The sequence below is a fragment of the Globicephala melas genome, chromosome 2 (genome assembly GCF_963455315.2).
Source record: "Globicephala melas chromosome 2, mGloMel1.2, whole genome shotgun sequence".
NCBI lineage: Eukaryota > Metazoa > Chordata > Mammalia > Artiodactyla > Delphinidae > Globicephala > Globicephala melas.
In genome coordinates, this window is record NC_083315.2 from 9,906,919 (window position 1) to 9,925,601 (window position 18,683).

Here is an 18,683-nt window from a genome sequence, read left to right on the forward strand (position 1 = left end):
TTGATGTGTAATTTTGGATAAGATAAACCAAAAGCCAAAACAAAACTAACAGCCAAAAAAAAAAAAAAAAAAACAGCAAGCAGGCAAGATTTGTATCAGCCAATTAGTTGAGCAATAAAGAATGTGCCCCTTTAAAACTTTGTTCTCAAGTTTGAAGATTTGAATTGGTGTAATGATCTCCTTCAAAGACAAGATGTAAAGACGGAGATTCATTGGAAAATGTTAACATTCTTTGGGTGTAAAAATAATCCTGGGATAATTTTAAAGAAAAGAACTGGGTATAATTGCATTCTTTTCTCTGTTGTAATTTCAGTCCTTTTACACTTTGAAAAATTATCCAATTTTCCAAATGTGTAATATTTTAAGATTTTTTTCCAGTTTAATTATAGCATTATAAACAGTAAGGATAATGAGTGGTAAATTTGATATGTTTCAAAGAAAGCTAATACAACTGGTTCTTCTATTTTCAGTAGAAACTCTGGAGGAGAGCCCACTGCATCTGCTGGCTCGGGACACACACTGCTGCTTTCAAGGCTGTCAGGATAATCCTCTCCCCGAATCAGCTAGTGAGGTTTCATAGGCTGTCCAGTTTCAAGACCCAGGTCACTGAGGGTACTGGGGTCTGTCAACCTTTTCTCAGTGTCTTCATGTGTGAAATAAAGGGGTCTCTGGTAGGCTAAAGAACAACTCACACTGTGAATCAGGGAAGGAAAAGAAGACTGGAAACTGCGACGCAGGATAACTCTGGGGTGATGGAAATGTACCTAACTTAGCCTCTGGAGGTTTTCTGCTCATTAAGAAAGAGGGATTAATTTGGTCTGAATGCTTACTATAAAGCCAAAATGATCTACTCAAAACGGTCTACTCTATAACATAAGCCTCTTGCACCAGAATGTAAATCAACTTAGGCTTCCTGCTTCGAGAAAGTCTCACGATGGAAAACACATCAGCTGAACCAAGCATCGTGCTTAGAGATGATCTGGCACTGATTCCTTATCTCACGGTGGGTCCTAAACAGTTTGCAGAGAGCAGCTGATCTTGGAGCCACACTTGGAGTCAGACCAGTCTAAACTTTAATCCCTTTAATCTGTCCTTCTAAAAGCTGACATTTTGTTTCATTTGGAAATGTCTTGATGGGTGCATCTCCATTATTTTTTGGTGTGACTAACCCTGCAGTCAAAACATCTCATATATAGTTTATCTTACTAGCTGACCAAGATAACAAATTGGAAATTTGGATTCATATTTCCTAGCAAGCTGTCAAGTCCGCTTTCCTCTTTGATTATACTAGTCTCTGACTTGAGCTGAATTTTTTCATCCACTGGATTTCCTATATAAATGCAACTCCTATTTACTCTTTGGACCATTCTCATAGGGAAGTAAGCTTTGCATGTGTGTGACTGTGTGTGTGTGTACACAGGTCATATTCCTCCTTGGACATTATGGTCCAATGAATCGAGAACTAAGTACGCAGCTCAGATCCTGGCCATAGAAATAAGAATATTATCCTGCTGGGAAAGTTAAGGCATAATCAGCCTCAGACTGCTTCCAGCGAATGTTATGTACTGTGCGAGTTGGGTACTACTTTGTCTCTGCGATTTTTAAAAGCTTAACTATCACCATCCTGAAAATAAACTCCTAAAGTAAAAAAATAGAGAGAATACATCTCATTCCATGAGCTCCAGGTGAAAAAACGTGCAAGGACATTTTAGTGGCAGTCCCTATGGGATACTTACATCCACGTGCATCCAGACCTTATACTTTTTGCAAATGTCAGCAACAGCTAACAGGGGGTCGAATGCTCCATACACGGTGGTCCCAGCCGTGGCACTCACAAGGAAAGGGACAAATCCCTGTGCAAATGAGAGAGCCCCAAATATTGTAAAATGGGCGGGGGGTCAAAGGATCCTTTTAAAAAGCTGATTAAAAAAAGACAGTGGACATTCTCCTCCTATCATACACGTCTGCATTTTTGGAACCATCAGGAGGGTTAACAACACCTTGGAGCCTGGTAGGAATGATGTTCGTTTTCCAGGGTCTAGGTCCTCCAGGCCATTCTGTTGGCCCTGCCAGTTGCCTTATGAGAATAGACTTCTGGTTCTCAGAAGAGGCTACACTGGACTCAGAGGTGAGTAAGCTTCGTGGTGTCCACAAACCACTGATATATTCCAGGGAGACTTTCTGCCCTTCCCTACCCCACGCCCGATTGCTTTTCTAATCTTCCTTTTTCATAACAGGGCCTCTGAACGTACTAAATCTTCCAGAGTGAGCAGTCAAGAGGACAAAGGGAAGAACTCTGACCAGCCCATTATTCCTACTTACAGTCTTAAGGAGAGGATTCACTTGGGGCTAAACAGTAAGCCATGACTTTTATCTGTCTAAGTTGGCTCAGTCTGTCTGGCTGTGGCTAAATGAAAATTGATAGAAATAACAGGCCACTGCTGAAAGGTGGCCCAAGAATGCCTCAAATTCATGATGGAACCTGACGTTACAGCGTCAGTCTTTAGGTGGCAGCAAAGGTTTATGTGACTAGAAGTGGTTCCAGTACCAGAACAAGGGGAAAGGATGCGGCTGCCACTTTGTAGGGGGGAAAAGGGCATATGAAAATTAATAATTATTCCTGAGATCCTAATAGTACAATTCGTGTGTTATATCGTTGAACTAGGAACTGTAGATTAGATCTACTAAAAGCTCTGGCCTGTGAACCATCCAGGGATGTAAATGACTTCCTAGAGCTTTGTAGGAATTTTTAGCAGGTCTTCAGAAATTGTCACTTCTAAAAAAAAGTACTGAATTGCTTCCTGAAAAATAAGGTGTTTGAAGGGCCAACACACCAGCATGTGTCTAGGCAGGAAATATTGGCTTTTTTCAAATAACCACACACAGTAACTCCCATATGCTACATTAGCTTCCTGGGATTTTCCGCTTGTGAATACAGTCCTTCCGATGTGTCTGTTTAGTGCCAATTCTCATCACGTGGGAAGAAAAATCCTTTGGAAACTGTTACCGTACCACTGTGTATGGTATTTATTCAGTAACTTAGACCTTTTCAAAGCAGAGCCTATCACTCAGAGAAATAAGTAATGACAATGCAAAATTCCATATTCTCTTTTAAAAATAAAACAAAAATGTGTTCTCTACTGGATGGAAACAGAAATACATACCATCAGTTTGTTATGGGCTGGATAAAGCTCCCTTCAAAAACTTACTTTTTGTTTGGCTTCAAGGATCCTTCTCTCAAGATCAGATGGGATCATTTTCCCCCTGAAAGGAAAATAAGTATATCAAGTTTGCTTTGAATAATTTCCTTTGTCGTCTCTACAAGGAGCCACAGGAGGGTAGAAGTCCAACCTTAAATCATTGATAATAATGATCAGTTAGAACAACTCCTCGGTTGTTTCCAGAAAGAAAGGCATTTCCTCCCTGAATGATGCTGGACTGTAATTTCTGACACGTTTAGGAGATGCCCGACCCCACTGTCCACATGTCTCTCCACTCTGCACACAGCCTGCTTTTTAGGTCATTTCTTAATTTGATTAAAACAAACCTGCTTTGGAGCAAGAGTTTTGGCAATGAGAGCAGAGTTCAGAAGAAGATTTGCATTCCAAATCTTCCAGTGAATGGACCTGCAATTTCACACAGAGACGAAACGCCAAGAAGAGAAAATCCACTCTGAATCATTTGGATGAAAATATTGTCAAAAGCTACCTAATTACATTCCAAGGGCTAAAAGCACAAAGCAGGCCAAGAACTCAGGGACTCAAATGTCAAAGAGGCAGACAGGCATTGGAGAAAGAAACATCCTTTCATCTCTGAAATGTTTCTTTCCTAAAATAGAAACACAGATAGTACTTTGCTTACTATAAAACCTCACTATTATAATAATCAAAGGAGTTGATTTCTACAAGAAGTTAGATGTGGCTAGATGTGTGATCTTAGCCAAGTTACTGAATTTCCCTGTGCGTATTATTACGATCCCTGGAACACAGTGATAATAATATTACTTATAGAGTTATGAGGATTAAATGAGTTAATAAATGCAAAAAAAAATTTTTAAAGTGCTTGGCATATGGGAAGTATTCCATAAATGTTAGCTTTTATTGTTGAGATTGTCATTATGCGTTATGACATTCCTACCCCAAGATTTTGGGGAAAAAAACCAGGCAGAGGACAGAGTAGCTGCATGTTACTGGAGGCTGTGAACTATTGTCTAAACTAAAATAGCTCTCTTGACATCGCTAAACTGGCTAAACTTTTCACATCTGGGCCATTGATCTAGGTTTGTAGAAGACAATTTGGAAAAATAAATGATGAGGAGGCGTTTGTCACAATAAATGGTTGGGGGAGGCTACTGGCATTTAGGGGACGGTAAGTGAGGTTTTGGAATGTGTCACTAGCTCTATAGTCATTTGTGGTGGTCCTTGTGACTTTAGGTAGATATAGATTTAGACACAGAGCCAGCATTTGGGCTACTCCTTTAGAGCTTCTAGTGTGGTCTCGCTTAAGCTTTACCTATTGAAATATCTTGTCTTATTATAAACTACTTCTCTAACCTTGCTCCTTTTAAAAAAAAATTTATCTATTTATTTAATTTATTTTTTTTTTTGGCTGCGTTGGGTCTTCGTTGCTGTGCAGGCTTTCTCTAGTTGCAGCGAGCGGGGGCTACTCTTTGTTGCGGTGCACGGGCTTCTCATTTTTGTGGCTTCTCTTGTTGCGGAGCACGGGCTCTAGGTGTGCAGGCTTCAGTAGCTGCGGCACGCGAGCTCAGTAGTTGTGGCTCATGGGCTCTAGAGCGCAGGCTCAGTAGTTGTGGTGCACGGGCTTAGTTGCTCCACAGCATGTGGGATCCTCCCGAGCGAGGGCTTGAACCCGTGTCCCCTGCATTGGCAGGCGGATTCTCAACCACTGCGCCCCCAGGGAAGCCCCTAACCTTGCTCCTTTTTATAAAACTAATTTGGGCACAGTGAGTAGGTAAGTTACATTTTCTACAATTTTCATTTCAGGCTAACAAGGAAGGTATTACATAATAGTTGGCATATAACGTAGACATTGGGTCTGAAAGCATGGAGAACCACTGAGTTTTGTGAGGCTGTTTTCCAAAGAAAGGCAGTTAAAATGCAATTACCTGGCAATGGCAATGGACACATCACCAGTGATTAGTCAGTTGGGCTGCAGTGGAACAAAGGGCATTAAATTTGGTGCTGAGGGTATGACTCTAACAGAGCAGCCCACCTTTTGGGGAACTTCTGTGAGATGGGCCTCTGAAGGAGGGACAGAGGGAATGGAAGGGCAGGCTTTGTTGGGGGGGAAGGGCTCTGGAGGCCCTTTCATGCCCTACGTGTCTCCCTATACTTTGCAGCTTGGCTTGGGAGCGTCCCTCAAAGCTGTGATTTTTCAGCCTCTCCTAGATCTGGCTGTGCTAAAACACCTTGCTCCACCGTGACAGAAACAAAAAGTTCAAATTTCAGAGGACATTCAGGTCTTATATTTACCTTTTACATCAAGTTTTAAGTGCATTAAAATTGCCGTAGTATTTTTGTAGGCAAACATAAAAACTGAGAGAGAGAATTCTCAGAAATTGTTTGCAAGTCCCAAATGTTACCTAGTCTACCACAACTAACCTTCTCTGCCTTGGAGAGTTTTGGGGAGACTGGCCTGACAATCGCTGTTTGCTCACTAATCACATCTGGATATTCTGTGAAGCCCAGGCAGTGAGACCTCATGGAGAAGTAACAGATTAGGGGACATCAGAATTGCGAGGGGCTCTAGACCTCGTTCTAGTCTAATTGTCTCATTTTTCAAATGAGGAAACAGGACAAGACAGTCACCTGTGTGACGGCCCAGGACCAGGTAGAGGCTGGCTTTACCTAGAAAGAAAATGCCAAGCTTCCAGAACAAACTCAAAGGGCCAAACATATAGGAAACCTCTTTAGAAAGGTTATATTGTCTTTTAAGATAAGATAAATCCTTTGAGATAATATCTGGCTTTCATGGATCGGAGGTGTCATTCACACCTGCCGGGAAAACAGTAATGAACATACAGTCTGTCCCATTTCCATATCAGGGCAGGGAGAAGGGACAGCCTTGTCAAATAATCAAGTCCAAGTGTCCGCTTCTCGCAGAGTGGAAAGCTCTGGGTGTGCTCTTAGCAGGTAGGCTCCAGACTTTGCCAGGCATTTGGCCGTCCAAGCCCGTATTTGTTTTGTCCACTTAGGAACCCAGAGCCTGGCACACTGTGGGTGGCAGATCGACATCTGTTGGAGGTATGTGAGTAGAAGGAAAAAGTTTCCCCCTGGGATTATATTAATATGTTCACTTTACCTTAGAGACTGACAAGACCGCTAGTATGGGGGCCCCTGGAGACAAAACTTTTCATCTCTCCAATTAGAATTGGATGAATTACTTTACAACAATGGTTTGTAAAATTTAGCATGCATAAAAGTCATCTGTGTATGTCTTTAAAACGTATATTCCTTGGCCGTGCTCTTAGGGATTTTGATTCAGGAGGTCAGGTATAGGGCCCGGGAATCAATTCATTCTACAAATTAATTTATTGAGGCCTCATTATGTGCCAGACACTGCTAGGGGTATGGGGCACCCCAGTAAACAGGCCAGCTTTTACTCTCCAGGGCTTACACGCTAACAAGGGAGACAAACAGAGACAAGTAAATAGACAAACACACATAGCAATCTGCGTTTCTAACAAGGAGATGGTGACACAGGCAGACCTAAGTCCACATGTTGAGAAACACTGCTTTAGAAATGGAAGTTTTAGCCTGGTAGGTATTTCAATAATTGTGTAACAGGTTAGCCAAGCACTTTCCACAGGACCCAGGGTTTTGAGCCATCACGGCTGTAGGGCAGCGAGGTCCGGAAGTGGCATTGTGCATCCCCGCCTGCCCATGTGCTGTGGAGGGAGAGAGAGCCGGGTGACAGCCAGCAGGCTCCTCTGAGGATTAGAAGCTGTCTGGCAGTCTTGGCTTTTCCAGACAAGCATGTCTTGGTGCAGGGCAGCTTTGGATAACAGCTGTTGCATCACATATGTCTGGTCTAGAGGTATTTCCATAGCAAAAATGCATATCTCTTACGCTTACCCACGCAGCCTTTAAGTGCCCAGTTAAGCTGTGACTGATGCTTTGCGATGCTCTCTCTGTTAGGTGTTAGTGTTTAAGAAAGAACTGCCATTGAAGTGAGGACTGTTGAGCCAGACCGCTGCTTCGGATGTGGCTGTTTCGCACTGAGATTCTTGATTTTGTGACAGTCTTTAAAAATTCATATGATGCTCTCACTGTCATGTATACGGAAGTCAAAAACCTTACATTGTACACGTAAAACTTTTATAAATACGATAAACCAATGCTACCTCAATAAATTAAAAAAAAAAAGAAAATTAAAAAAGATTAATGTGATGCTATAGGGTCAGATAACTTCATGAAGTTGCCTGGGCAAAATCCCACACTGCCAGCCAGAGCTGCCAGCTGGAAGCACCTTCTCTTTGTGCAAAGAAGCAAAAGGCACAGATTACCCCGTGTGCGGACTTTGGACGCAGATGCATGGCTATCTTCCCGTGGCTCCGATGGGAAGAACGATCTTACCAGAAGAAGCACGTTACTGGGGAATGTAGATCTCTGGGCAGGCATCCAAATGGTCACAAATCGGGTGCCTGAGCCTTGGGTGGCCCTGCTCCTTGGCCCTGCTGAACTATAATAATTCTACCAACCTTTCCTAAGTGCTTAGAGCTTGGCTCTGTTCACAGAGATTTGTGTGCAAAGAAGAAAGGATGCGTGATCCTTCGCGTTAGAAATTGACTAATGTTACGACCACTGTTGATAGCAGCAGCCCCAGCAGTGATAACGAATTACCAGTTTTAGAAGCGGTCCCTGTACTATCCCTTACTCCTGATCTCTGCCACTCGTGCCAACCCCGCAAGAGAATTTTTACTGTCCTTACTCTGCAGATAAGGAAACTAAGGCTCATCGAAGCGGATGAATGTGGCTAAAAGCTTGGAATGTGGAGACAGTAACCAGGTTTCCGCTCCAGACCCTATGCTACTTGTGTGTATTTGAAGAATTCAGTTCCGCTGTTTATTCATTTATAAATTGATATTACTAGTACCTCCCTCACAAGGTTTACAGGAGGATTGAATGACACAGTAAATATCAAACACTGTAAAGCACTAAGTATAAAACTCTGCCTAGCATATAGTAACCAGTCAATGCATGTTAGTCTCATTGTTATTACTAGTAGTACTAGCATTGTGTGACTTGCAGGATGCCACACAGTTAGTAGGGGCAGATTTCAAACTTAGAGCTGTATTCTGACATCAGATCCCGGGGTTCTCAGTGCTGCACAATAAATGTCTTCCGAAGCGTTTATGGGGTTTATCAAAAAATGCCTGCTACCTTGACTTAACAAGAAACCTTTCAGGTTGAGTCCTAGAATTGTAATGATGTAGGTAGTATTTCCACTGTGGTCTCTTGGAAGCCCCCCGTGGACTGAGTAGTTCCTTCATCCCAGTTCGTATTGCTGTTAGTACTGATTAGTAAAATAAGAAAAACATAGACCCTCCCGCTAAAACTTATCACTCTATCATCCTTAGATGATATTGTTCTATGTAGCCCCCAAAGGCTACAGGAGTAACAGAAAACTGCTAGTTTTTTTTTTTTTTTTTTTAACTAGTCAGTGCTTAGCAAGACTATTTCTTTAACATTGATTGTCATGTAGATTAAGCAAGGGGAATTCATGGACTGAAGTGAATTTTCAAATTGCCTGGACTGTGTGGTGACTTGACAATTTGCATGGATTGACTTGGAAAAAAAGTGTTGCAGGAATTATACGGTAAAACATTCTTGGGGACCACCTTGGGGAAAAGAGCTCCATGTGTGTCCACACGGCTGCTACCCACGTGATAACTTATCCTAGGAAGGGCTCGTAAGATAAAATAATAAACAGCGGTCAAAACAGATCATTCAGGAAGTACTGGCATTACAAAATCAAGCCCTTCGCCAAAAAAATTTTACCATAATTATAAACAGTGAACTTCCTTGGTCCCTTTAAAACAGAGTTTGATTCGGGAAAGGAACGTTATAATAATGAACTGTATTTTTCTCCTTTAAGATTTGTCTTCCAATATGCACAATGGGATCCCTTGGCATTATGGTCAGGATATGGGAACAGGATGTTTTTGGTGATTTTTGTGTCTAATTCTAGTAATTAAAAGAATTTGAAAAAGGATAGATACATGTATATGTATAACTGAATCACTTTGCTGTACACCTGAAACTAACACATCATGGTTAATCAACTATACAAAAAAAATTTTACATTTTCCAAAAGCACTGACTTATACTTACTCCCTAGAGTGATGGGCAACTGAGGACCCCAACCATGATGTAGTAAAGAGTTATTTTCATATGAAAATATGAAACCTTATCGCTGCCACTAGGAATTAACATTGGGGCTGAGAGGGAGGTAGATGACGAGGGAAACTGTGTGGGCAGGAAGGGATGCTGGTGGTCTCTCATCACCCCTCCTCCTCCCCAAACTGCCATTCCTCTTCCCTGGACATGTTGGTACAGAGAAGAAAAGGATCATGATAAGAAGTTCAAAGGACTTCCCTGGCGGTCCAGTGGTTAAGACTCTGCGCTTCCAGTGCAGGGGGCGCAGGTTCGATCCCTGGTCAGGGAACTAAGATCCCATGTACCTTGTGGTGTGGCCAAAAAAAAAAATAGAAGTTCAATTTACCACGTAAGAAACCATGCTTGGCTATTCTAAATAACTTTCGAGTCAAAGAGGAAATCAAAACTGCACTTCCAGAACATTAAAAATTAATGACATGGGAATAGGGCATATAAAAATATGAGAAGCACCCTAAATCATTCTCAGAGGAAAATGTTTAGCCTGACATGCTTTTGAAATTAAAAATAACTAGACAGGGAATTAAAAATAACTAAACATATTTCATTCAGGAAGCTAGGAAAATAACAACAAACAATGTAGGCAGAAAGGATGAGACAAGTTTTTTCAGTGATTTAGAAACTTTATAAAGTAAACCAAATTAATAAATTCAAAAGCTCATACATTGAAAAGATGAATGAATATACAAATATCTGATTAGTCTAATAAAAAAGAGAGAAAATGTAACATTTGAAATGAGAAAGAAGGTTATAAAGATATTTTAATATTACAAAATAATTCTATGTAGAGCTTTATGAATTTTAAAGACATGGGAACCTAGAAAAATAATTCTAAGGTACAAATGGGTGAAAAAAATTGAAGAGATGAATATTAACGTGTGCTAAGAATGGAGAAGATGAGGGGGACCTTCAAGATGGCAGAGGAGTAAGACGTGGAGATCACCTTCCTCCCCACAGATAAATCAAAAATGCATCTACCTGTGGAGCAACTCTTACAGAACACCTACTGAACACTGGCAGAAGACCTCAGACCTCCCAAAAGGCAAGAAACTCCCCATGTACCTGGGTAGGGCAAAAGAAAAAAGGAAAAACAGAGAAAAAAGAATAGGGACGGGACCTGCCCCTCAGGGAGGGAGCTGTGAAGGAGGAAAGGTTTCCACACACTAGGAAGCCCCTTCGTGGGCAGAGACTGTGAATGGCAGAGGGGGTAAGCTTCGGAGCCATGGAGGAAAGCACAGCAACAGGGGTGCGGAGGGCAAAGCGGGGAGATTACCGCACAGAGGATTGCTGCCGACCTGCACTCACCAGTCTGAGAGGCTTGTCTGCTCACCTGCCGGGGCAGGCGGGGCTGGGAGCTGAGGCTCGGGCTTTGGAGGTCAGACCCCAGGGAGAGGACTAGGGTTGGCGGCGTGAACACACCCTGAAGGGGGCTAGTGCGCCACAGCTAGCCAGGGGGGAGTCCAGGAAAAAGTCTGGACCTGCCTAAGAGGCAAGAGACCATTGTTTCGGGGTGTGCGAGGAGAGGGGATTCAGAGCACCGCCTAAACGAGCTCCAGAGATGGGCGTGAGCCGTGGCTATCAGCGTGGACACCAGAGATGTGCATGAGACGCTAAGGCTGCTGGTGCAGCCACCAAGAAGCCTGTGTGCAAGCACAGGTCACTATCCACACCTCACCTCCCGGGAGCCTGTGCAGCCTGCCGCTGCCAGGTTACCCACTCTCACGACTATTATTCAACATAGTTTTGGAAGTTTTAGCCACAGCAATCAGAGAAGAAAAAGAAATAAAAGGAATCCAAATCGGAAAAGAAGAAGTAAAACCATCACTCGTTGCAGATGACATGATACTATACATAGAGAATCCTAAAGATGCCACCAGAAAACTACTAGAGCTAATCAATGAATTTGGTAGAGTAGCAGGATACAAGATTAATGCACAGAAATCTCTTGCATACCTATACACTAATGTTGAAAAATCTGAAAGAGAAATTAAGGAAACACTCCCATTTACCACTGCAACAAAAAGAACACTGCAACAAAAAGAATAAAGTACCTAGGAATAAACATACCTAAGGAGACAAAAGATCTGTATGCAGAAAACTATAAGACACTGATGAAAGAAATTAAAGATGATACAAAGAGATGGAGAGATATACCATGATCTTGGATTGGAAGAATCAACATTGTGAAAATGACTCTACTACCCAAAGCAATCTACAGATTCAATGCAATCCCTATCAAACTACCAATGGCATTTTTCACAGAACTAGAACAAAAAATTTTACAATTTGTATGGTAACACAAAAGACCCTGAATAGCCAAAGCAATCTTGAGAAAGAAAAACAGAGCTGGAGGAATTAGGCTCCCTGACTTCAGACTATACTACAAAGCTACAGAAATCAAGACAATATGGTACTGGCACAAAAACAGAAATATAGATCAATGGAACAGGATAGAAAGCCCAGAGATAAACCCACGCACATATGGTCACTGTATCTTTGATAAAGGAGGCAGGAATATACATTGGAGAAAAGATGGCCTCTTCAATAAGTGGTGCTGGGAAAACTGGACAGCTACATGTAAAAAAATGAAATTAGAACACTCCCTAACACCATACGCAAAAATAAACTCGAAATGGATTAAAGACCTAAATGTAAGGCCAGACACTATAAAACTCTTAGAGCAAAATATAGGCAGAACACTCTATGACATAAATCACAACAAGATCCTTTTTGACCCACCTCCTAGAGAAATGGAAATAAAAACAAAAATAAACAAATGGGACCTAATGAAACTTAAAAGCTTTTGCACAGCAAAGGAAACCATAAACAAGATGAAAAGACTACCCTCAGAATGGGAGAAAATATTTGCAAATGAAGCAACTGACAAAGGATTAATCTCCAAAATTTATAAGCAGCTCATGCAGCTCAATAACAAAAAAATAAATAACCCAATCCAAAAATGGGCAGAAGACCTAAATAGACATTTCTCCAAAGAAGATATACAGACTGCCAACAAACACATGAAAGGATGCTCAACATCACTAATCATTAGAGAAATGCAAATCAAAACTACAATGAGATATCTCCTCTCACCTCACATGGTCAGAATGGCCATCATCAAAAAATCTACAAACAGGGCTTCCCTGGTGGTGCAGTGGTGGAGAGTCCGCCTGCCGATGCAGGGGACACGGGTTCGTGCCCCGGTCTGGGAAGATCCCACATGCCGCGGAGAGGCTAGGCCTGTGAGCCATGGCTGCTGAGCCTGCGCGTCCAGAGCCTGTGCTCCGCAACGGGAGAGGCCACAACAGTGAGAGGCCCGCGTACCGCAAAAAAAAAAAAATCTACAAACAATAAATGCTGCAGAGGGTGTGGAGACAAGGGAACCCTCTTGCACTGTTGGTGGGAATGTAAATTGATACAGCCACTATGGAGAACAGTATGGAAGTTCCTTAAAAAACTACAAATAGAACTACCATATGACCCAGCAATCCCACTACTGGGCATATACCCTGAGAAAACCATAATTCAAAAAGAGTAAAAGAAGAGAACATACCACAATGTTCATTGCAGCACTATTTACTAGCCAGGACATGAAAGCAACCTAAGCGTCTATCGACAGATGAATGGATAAAGAAGATGTGGCACATATATACAATGGAATATTACTCAGCCATAAAAAGAAACGAAATTGAGTTATGTGTAGTGAGGTGGACAGACCTAGAGTCTGTCATACAGAGTGAAGTAAGTCGAATGAGAAAAACAAATACTGTATGCTAACACATACAGTTACATGTTACTATTAGTTACATCCTAACACTTCGTTAGGATGGCTATTGTCAAAAAGACAAGAAAAAACAAATGTTGGTAAGTTTGTAGAGAAAAGGAAACCTTTGTACACTCTTGGGGGGAGTGTAAATTAATACAGCCACAACGGAAACAGTATGGTTGGAGGTTCCTCGAAAATTAAAAGTAGAAATACAATGTGATCTATGAATCCCACTCCTTGTTAATTATCCAAAGGAAATGAAATCAATATTTCAAAGGGATATCTGTACTCCCATGTGAATTCCAGCGTTATTCACAGTGGACAAGATTAGGAAACAACCTAAAGTGTCCTTCAACAGAGGAATCAGCCATAAGAAAGAAGGAAATTCTGACATTTGCTACAACACGATGAACCTTGAGGCATTCATTGTGCTGAGTGAAACAAGTTAATCACAAAAAGACAAAAAGGAGTGAGGTGCTGAAAGCAGTCAAATTCATAGACACAGAAAGTAGAATGGCGGTTGCCAGGGGCCGGGGGGAAGGAGAGCGGAAAGTTTTTAATGGGTATAGACTTTCAGTTTGGCAAGGTGCAAAGAGTTTCGGAGATAGAAAGCGGTGATGGTAGCACAACAATGTGAACGTAGTTCACATCGCTGACCTGTACCCTTAAAAACGGTTAAGAGGGTAAATTTTATGTGTATTTTACCACAACTTGAAAAAAATGGAAAACACAAAAAGAGAAGGGACCATGCTTAATTGTTGAACACTTGGAGTTCTCTTCTGAGTCCAACCTCTGATTCTTCACTTCCCAGCTATGTGACCTTGGAGCTGTCACACCCTGCCAAGACCATGAGTCAAATGGAGAAAGGAGACCACGTCATACTGTTTAAGACTACTGTGTACATAGAAACTCTTCACAGGCTATGTCAGCACCAGGGAAATGTGAGGGAACATACTTCTGTGTCTCTAATAAACGAGTTAATTAGAGCAACTGTGTAAAGTGCTTAGGACTGTGCCTGGCGTATGATAAACACCCCATATGTGTCAGCTATTATTATTTTAGAATCCTTCCTGATATAGGACGTAATGAAGCACAGACACTGCTAGCATCTCTGAATTCTCTGCATCCAAACCCATAGGAGATATGACACTCAGGGGGCTCCCCACAGCCCTGAGCGATAATAATTGATTCAGGGTGACGTCTATCTTATTACAGTGCTCTCAGTAGCTCCCTGAGGACCAGAAAGTTAATTAGCTTCCCTACTGCCTCCAGGCACTGGCCACAACTCAGCTAATTTAATAAAAGACTATAATGACCCCAGATTATTTATACTTTCAATTGTTTACATCAATTGTGTGGCAAAGTGTGGTACTTCAGGAGAGCAGGGAAATGTAACTGTAATTGACAAAGCTAAGTGATAAGTTGAAAGAACTAAAAATGTATACAAAAGCATAAGTAGTTAATTTTTGTGGTATAAAAGTGTTAATCAAAATAGCTAACAGAACTCTTGTGTTACAAGGGAGCTAGGAAGGCTGGTGACTCTTCTAGCCGTGTGCCAACCAGGCATCACATATCTTGGTCAGACTTATTTTCTGTAAGGTTTAACAGCAATTTACTAGTAACTTAGGTAAGTGAAAGGGAACCCTAAAGGAGCAAGCGATGGAGAAATCAAAGAGAATGGAAGAGAATGCTAGAGAGAATTACTTTCTTAAAGTACCTGTAAGTCCATACTGATAATAAATAACAGAGACATACAGATAGATTGACAGACAGACAGAGACAGAGAAAGAGAGATGGAGAGAGAGAGAGAAAAAGGGAAAGGAAAGTTCTTCCTTACAGTAGAATGAAAGGACCTAGTAAACTTAGAAGGAATGATGGAGTTAGAAAATCACTGTTTTGCAACCATCATAATAATAATTCAGGCAAGAATCATCAATGGATGCTAAACTACTAAACGAATGTTTTAGGAGGAACACAATATTTATATAGTCTTAAAGCATCCCCTACAGATATTTATTAACTGCAAAGTAGAGAATAGTCATTTTACAGTGGAGAGACCTGGCAGGCACCACCTTAACCAATAGGCGAGCGGACATTACTCCTGATCGGATATACTTGAGAAAGACAGGCATCGCCTCCCCGGAATTCCTGCCCAAAATGCATCGCCTGAATCTAACCATGAGGAAACGTCAGACAAAGCCAAATTAAGAAATATTCTGGAAAATAAATGGTTTACACTCTTCAAAATATCAATGTCATGAAAAACAAAGGAAGGCTGAGGACATGTTCCAGATTAAAGGGGAATAAACAGCCATGACAACTAAGTGTAATCTGCGATCCTGGACAGGGAAAAAAAATAGCTCCAAAGGATAGTATTGGGACAATTGATGACATTTGAATAGGGTGTATAGGTTAAATAATAGTCTTGTGTCAATGTCAAATTTCCTGATTTTGATAACTGGACTGCGATTATGTAAGTGAATATCCTTGTTATCAAAAAATACGCATTGAAGTATTAAGGGGTAAAAAGGGCATGTCTGCAAGGAATTCTCAAATGGTTCTGAAAAAATTATATCTGTAATATACAAATAATGTATGCATGTAATATTCATTACATTCAACATGTAATATTGAATTGCATACATGGAGAGACAGTGATCAAGCAACTATGTCAGAATGTTAACAATTGGTGAATTTGGGTGAGGGTGTATGAGAGTTCCTGTTACTATCCTTGTAATTTTTCTTTGTTTGAAATTATTCACAAAAATACAAAGTTAAAAAAAAAAGGCTGGATGAATAAATGTCCAAGAACCCTTCCAACTCTGAGGGTTTCCCGACTGAAATCCATTAGCAGGTGGTCAGCGCAGCAATAGCCCGGAGCCCTGCCCCCTCCGCTCCCCGCCAGCCCTCCCTAAACCTCGCCCCTGCCCTTCCATCACCACTCCTGCTTCCCCCTCTGTCTCCTTCCCATTTTATAATGTAAGATGATTTCAGACGTCTTGTGAGCTCTTGAGAGGAAGATCCTACATAATTTTAGCCAGAAGAATAAGGAACTCACAAAGGAAATGAAAGCTTGGCTACTTTATCCCTTTTTTTTCATATAATTCACATTTCATCTCTAGCAGACCCTTCATTGCACAGTTAGATACACCTTGAGTTCCCTTCCTTAAAACAACCAAACCAAAACCATCCTGGACTCGACATCTTCTCCGTCCAGCTTCTGCCCTACCACCTTCCCTTCGCGGCTCCACCTCTAGAAACGTCTGCCTTCCGTCTCCGTTTCCTCTCCCCTCACCCTTCCACCCCCTGCAAACTGCCTGCCACGCTCACGCCTCTACTGAAGCTGCTCCTGCCAGACTCGCCAGCCCCCTTCTCATCAGGAAAGCTGAGGGGCAGTTGTCGACCCTCGTTTCATCTACTGGTGGCGTTTGCTGCTGTTAACCACTCCTTCTAGAAACACGCCCGTGGCCCTCATGGCCCCGGGTCCTGATTCTTCTCCAACAACTGTGGCGGTTGCTTCCCAGTCTCCACTGCGGGCCCCTCTGACTCTGCCTGTCCCCGAAATGGGGATGCTCCCGAGCTCCTTCCCAGGCCCCTCTGCGTGGCTCCCACTGTACACCTTCTGACATCCAGGCTGCTATTCCCAGGTGCCTACCTGACACCCTCACTTGGACGTCTCATCTCATAAGCTCTTCACACTCGGCAGCTCCACATCTAAACTTTTCACTTCGGCGGGGCTCTCTGCCTCGGAGAATAGCACCGCGAGGGCTTAGCTGGTGAGCCCGAAGCCTGGCGTTCCCCCTCGACTCACCTCTCAACCTGCACACTCACCGGCCAGTCAGTAATTCCTGTCAGTTCCAGCACTTCACCTCCCCTGCTCCACCTCAGGTGAGCCTGCCATCCTTCTGACGTTACTACATCTCCCCACTTAGGCCATACATGGTCAGGGAACTGGGATTACACCTTATGCTATTCTAGAGCCTAGTGCCATGGTGAGCAGTCATAAATGTCTGTCTAATAAATATGTATGAATAAATAAATGGTGAAATGGGTGGCATCCTTTTAATTTAGTGGAATTTCTTACTCCATTCTTTAAAGACTAAGTGTATTTTCTTATATTAATATATTAACCTCCCCTCCACCTTTTTCCAGAGTACCTACAACGTTTGGGTGCCAATTAAGACGGCTGTTTCCTAAGAGAGCTCTTTGGTTCAGGCACTGAGCTGATGAGTTGCTGGGGGCAGTATTTACCTCTTGCTCCCTAAACTGTCCCCCCTCCTGTAATCACTCCATCAAGTTCACACGATCTATGGTGCCTGGGATGATGACACCTCCATAAATCAGTTCTCAACCTGCTGGTTGTTGCTTAAGTGCCCAGGTGATGAATGTCCTTCTGCGCCTCTTGGTGCAGAATTTTTTTTTTTGTGGTACGCGGGCCTCTCACTGTTGTGGCCTCTCCCGTGGCGGAGCACAGGCTCCGGACGCGCAGGCTCAGCGGCCATGGCTCACGAGCCCAGCCGCTCCGCGGCATGTGGGATCTTCCCAGACTGGGGCACGAACCCATGTCCCCTGCATCGGCAGGCGGACTCTCAACCACTGCGCTACCAGGGAAGCCCCAGAATATTTTGATTGATTTAACAAAGGTTCTGATTCAGTCAAAGGCTGTGAATGCGTTAGCGGCATGGAGGAACAATGTCCCAGGACTCCAAGCAAGAGTGAAAAAGAAACAGCAAAGGCCAGCAGCTGGGATGGATGCAGGTTTGCTGTTCTACAGTCATTGCCTGTTTTCGGACTTTAGTCCTTTTGAGATGCATGTGTAGAATTTGCAAACTGCTAACCGACAAGGGTTGCAGGTTCATGCTCACCTTTCATCACATTTAATCAGAATCACACTGTCTGTTCCAATGCCCAAGGCTGCAGCTCCCTTCTTGAGAGAAAAATGGCTCTGAAAAAGAAAGTACATTTGTATCACTACCATCTATCTGCTTAAGTCTTGATCATCTTGCAAAACTGAAACTCTGTATCCATTAAACAACAACTCCCCATTCCTCCCTCCCCAGCCCCTGGTGACTACCATTTTACTTTCTATCTCTATGAATCTGACTACTTTAGTGCCTCATGTAAGTGGAACCACACAATAATTGTTTTTCTGTGACTGCCTTATTTCACGAGCATAATGTCCTCAAGGTTCATCCATGTTGTAGCATGTCTCGGAATTTCCTTCCTTCTTAATGCTCTATCACATTCATTTTATGTATACACAGCAATCTGTTTTTTCATTCATGCATCAACGGACCCCTGGGTGGCTTCTACCTTTTGGCCATTGTGAATAATGCTGCTATGAACATGGATGTACAAATATCTCCTTGAGCCTTTGCTTTTATTTTATTTTATTTATTTTTTATTATTATTATTTTTTTTTTGCGATACGCGGGCCTCTCACTGTTGTGGCCTCTCCCATTGCGGAGCACAGGCTCCGGACGCACAGGCTCAGCCCGCTC

At 42.4% G+C, this 18,683-nt stretch overlaps 1 protein-coding gene across 1 annotated transcript in view; it reads right to left on the reverse strand.

Annotated features, from left to right (window-relative positions):
* Positions 1-18,683, reverse strand: part of GAD2 (glutamate decarboxylase 2) — a 69,743-nt gene that overhangs the window by 26,462 nt on the left and 24,598 nt on the right. The window contains exons 8-10 of the mRNA XM_060292706.1: positions 18,048-18,127; positions 3,210-3,264; positions 1,737-1,853 (exon numbers count right to left, since the gene is read on the reverse strand). Coding sequence (XP_060148689.1) covers positions 1,737-1,853; positions 3,210-3,264; positions 18,048-18,127 — 252 coding nt within the window. The remainder of the gene's footprint in view (positions 1-1,736; positions 1,854-3,209; positions 3,265-18,047; positions 18,128-18,683) is intronic.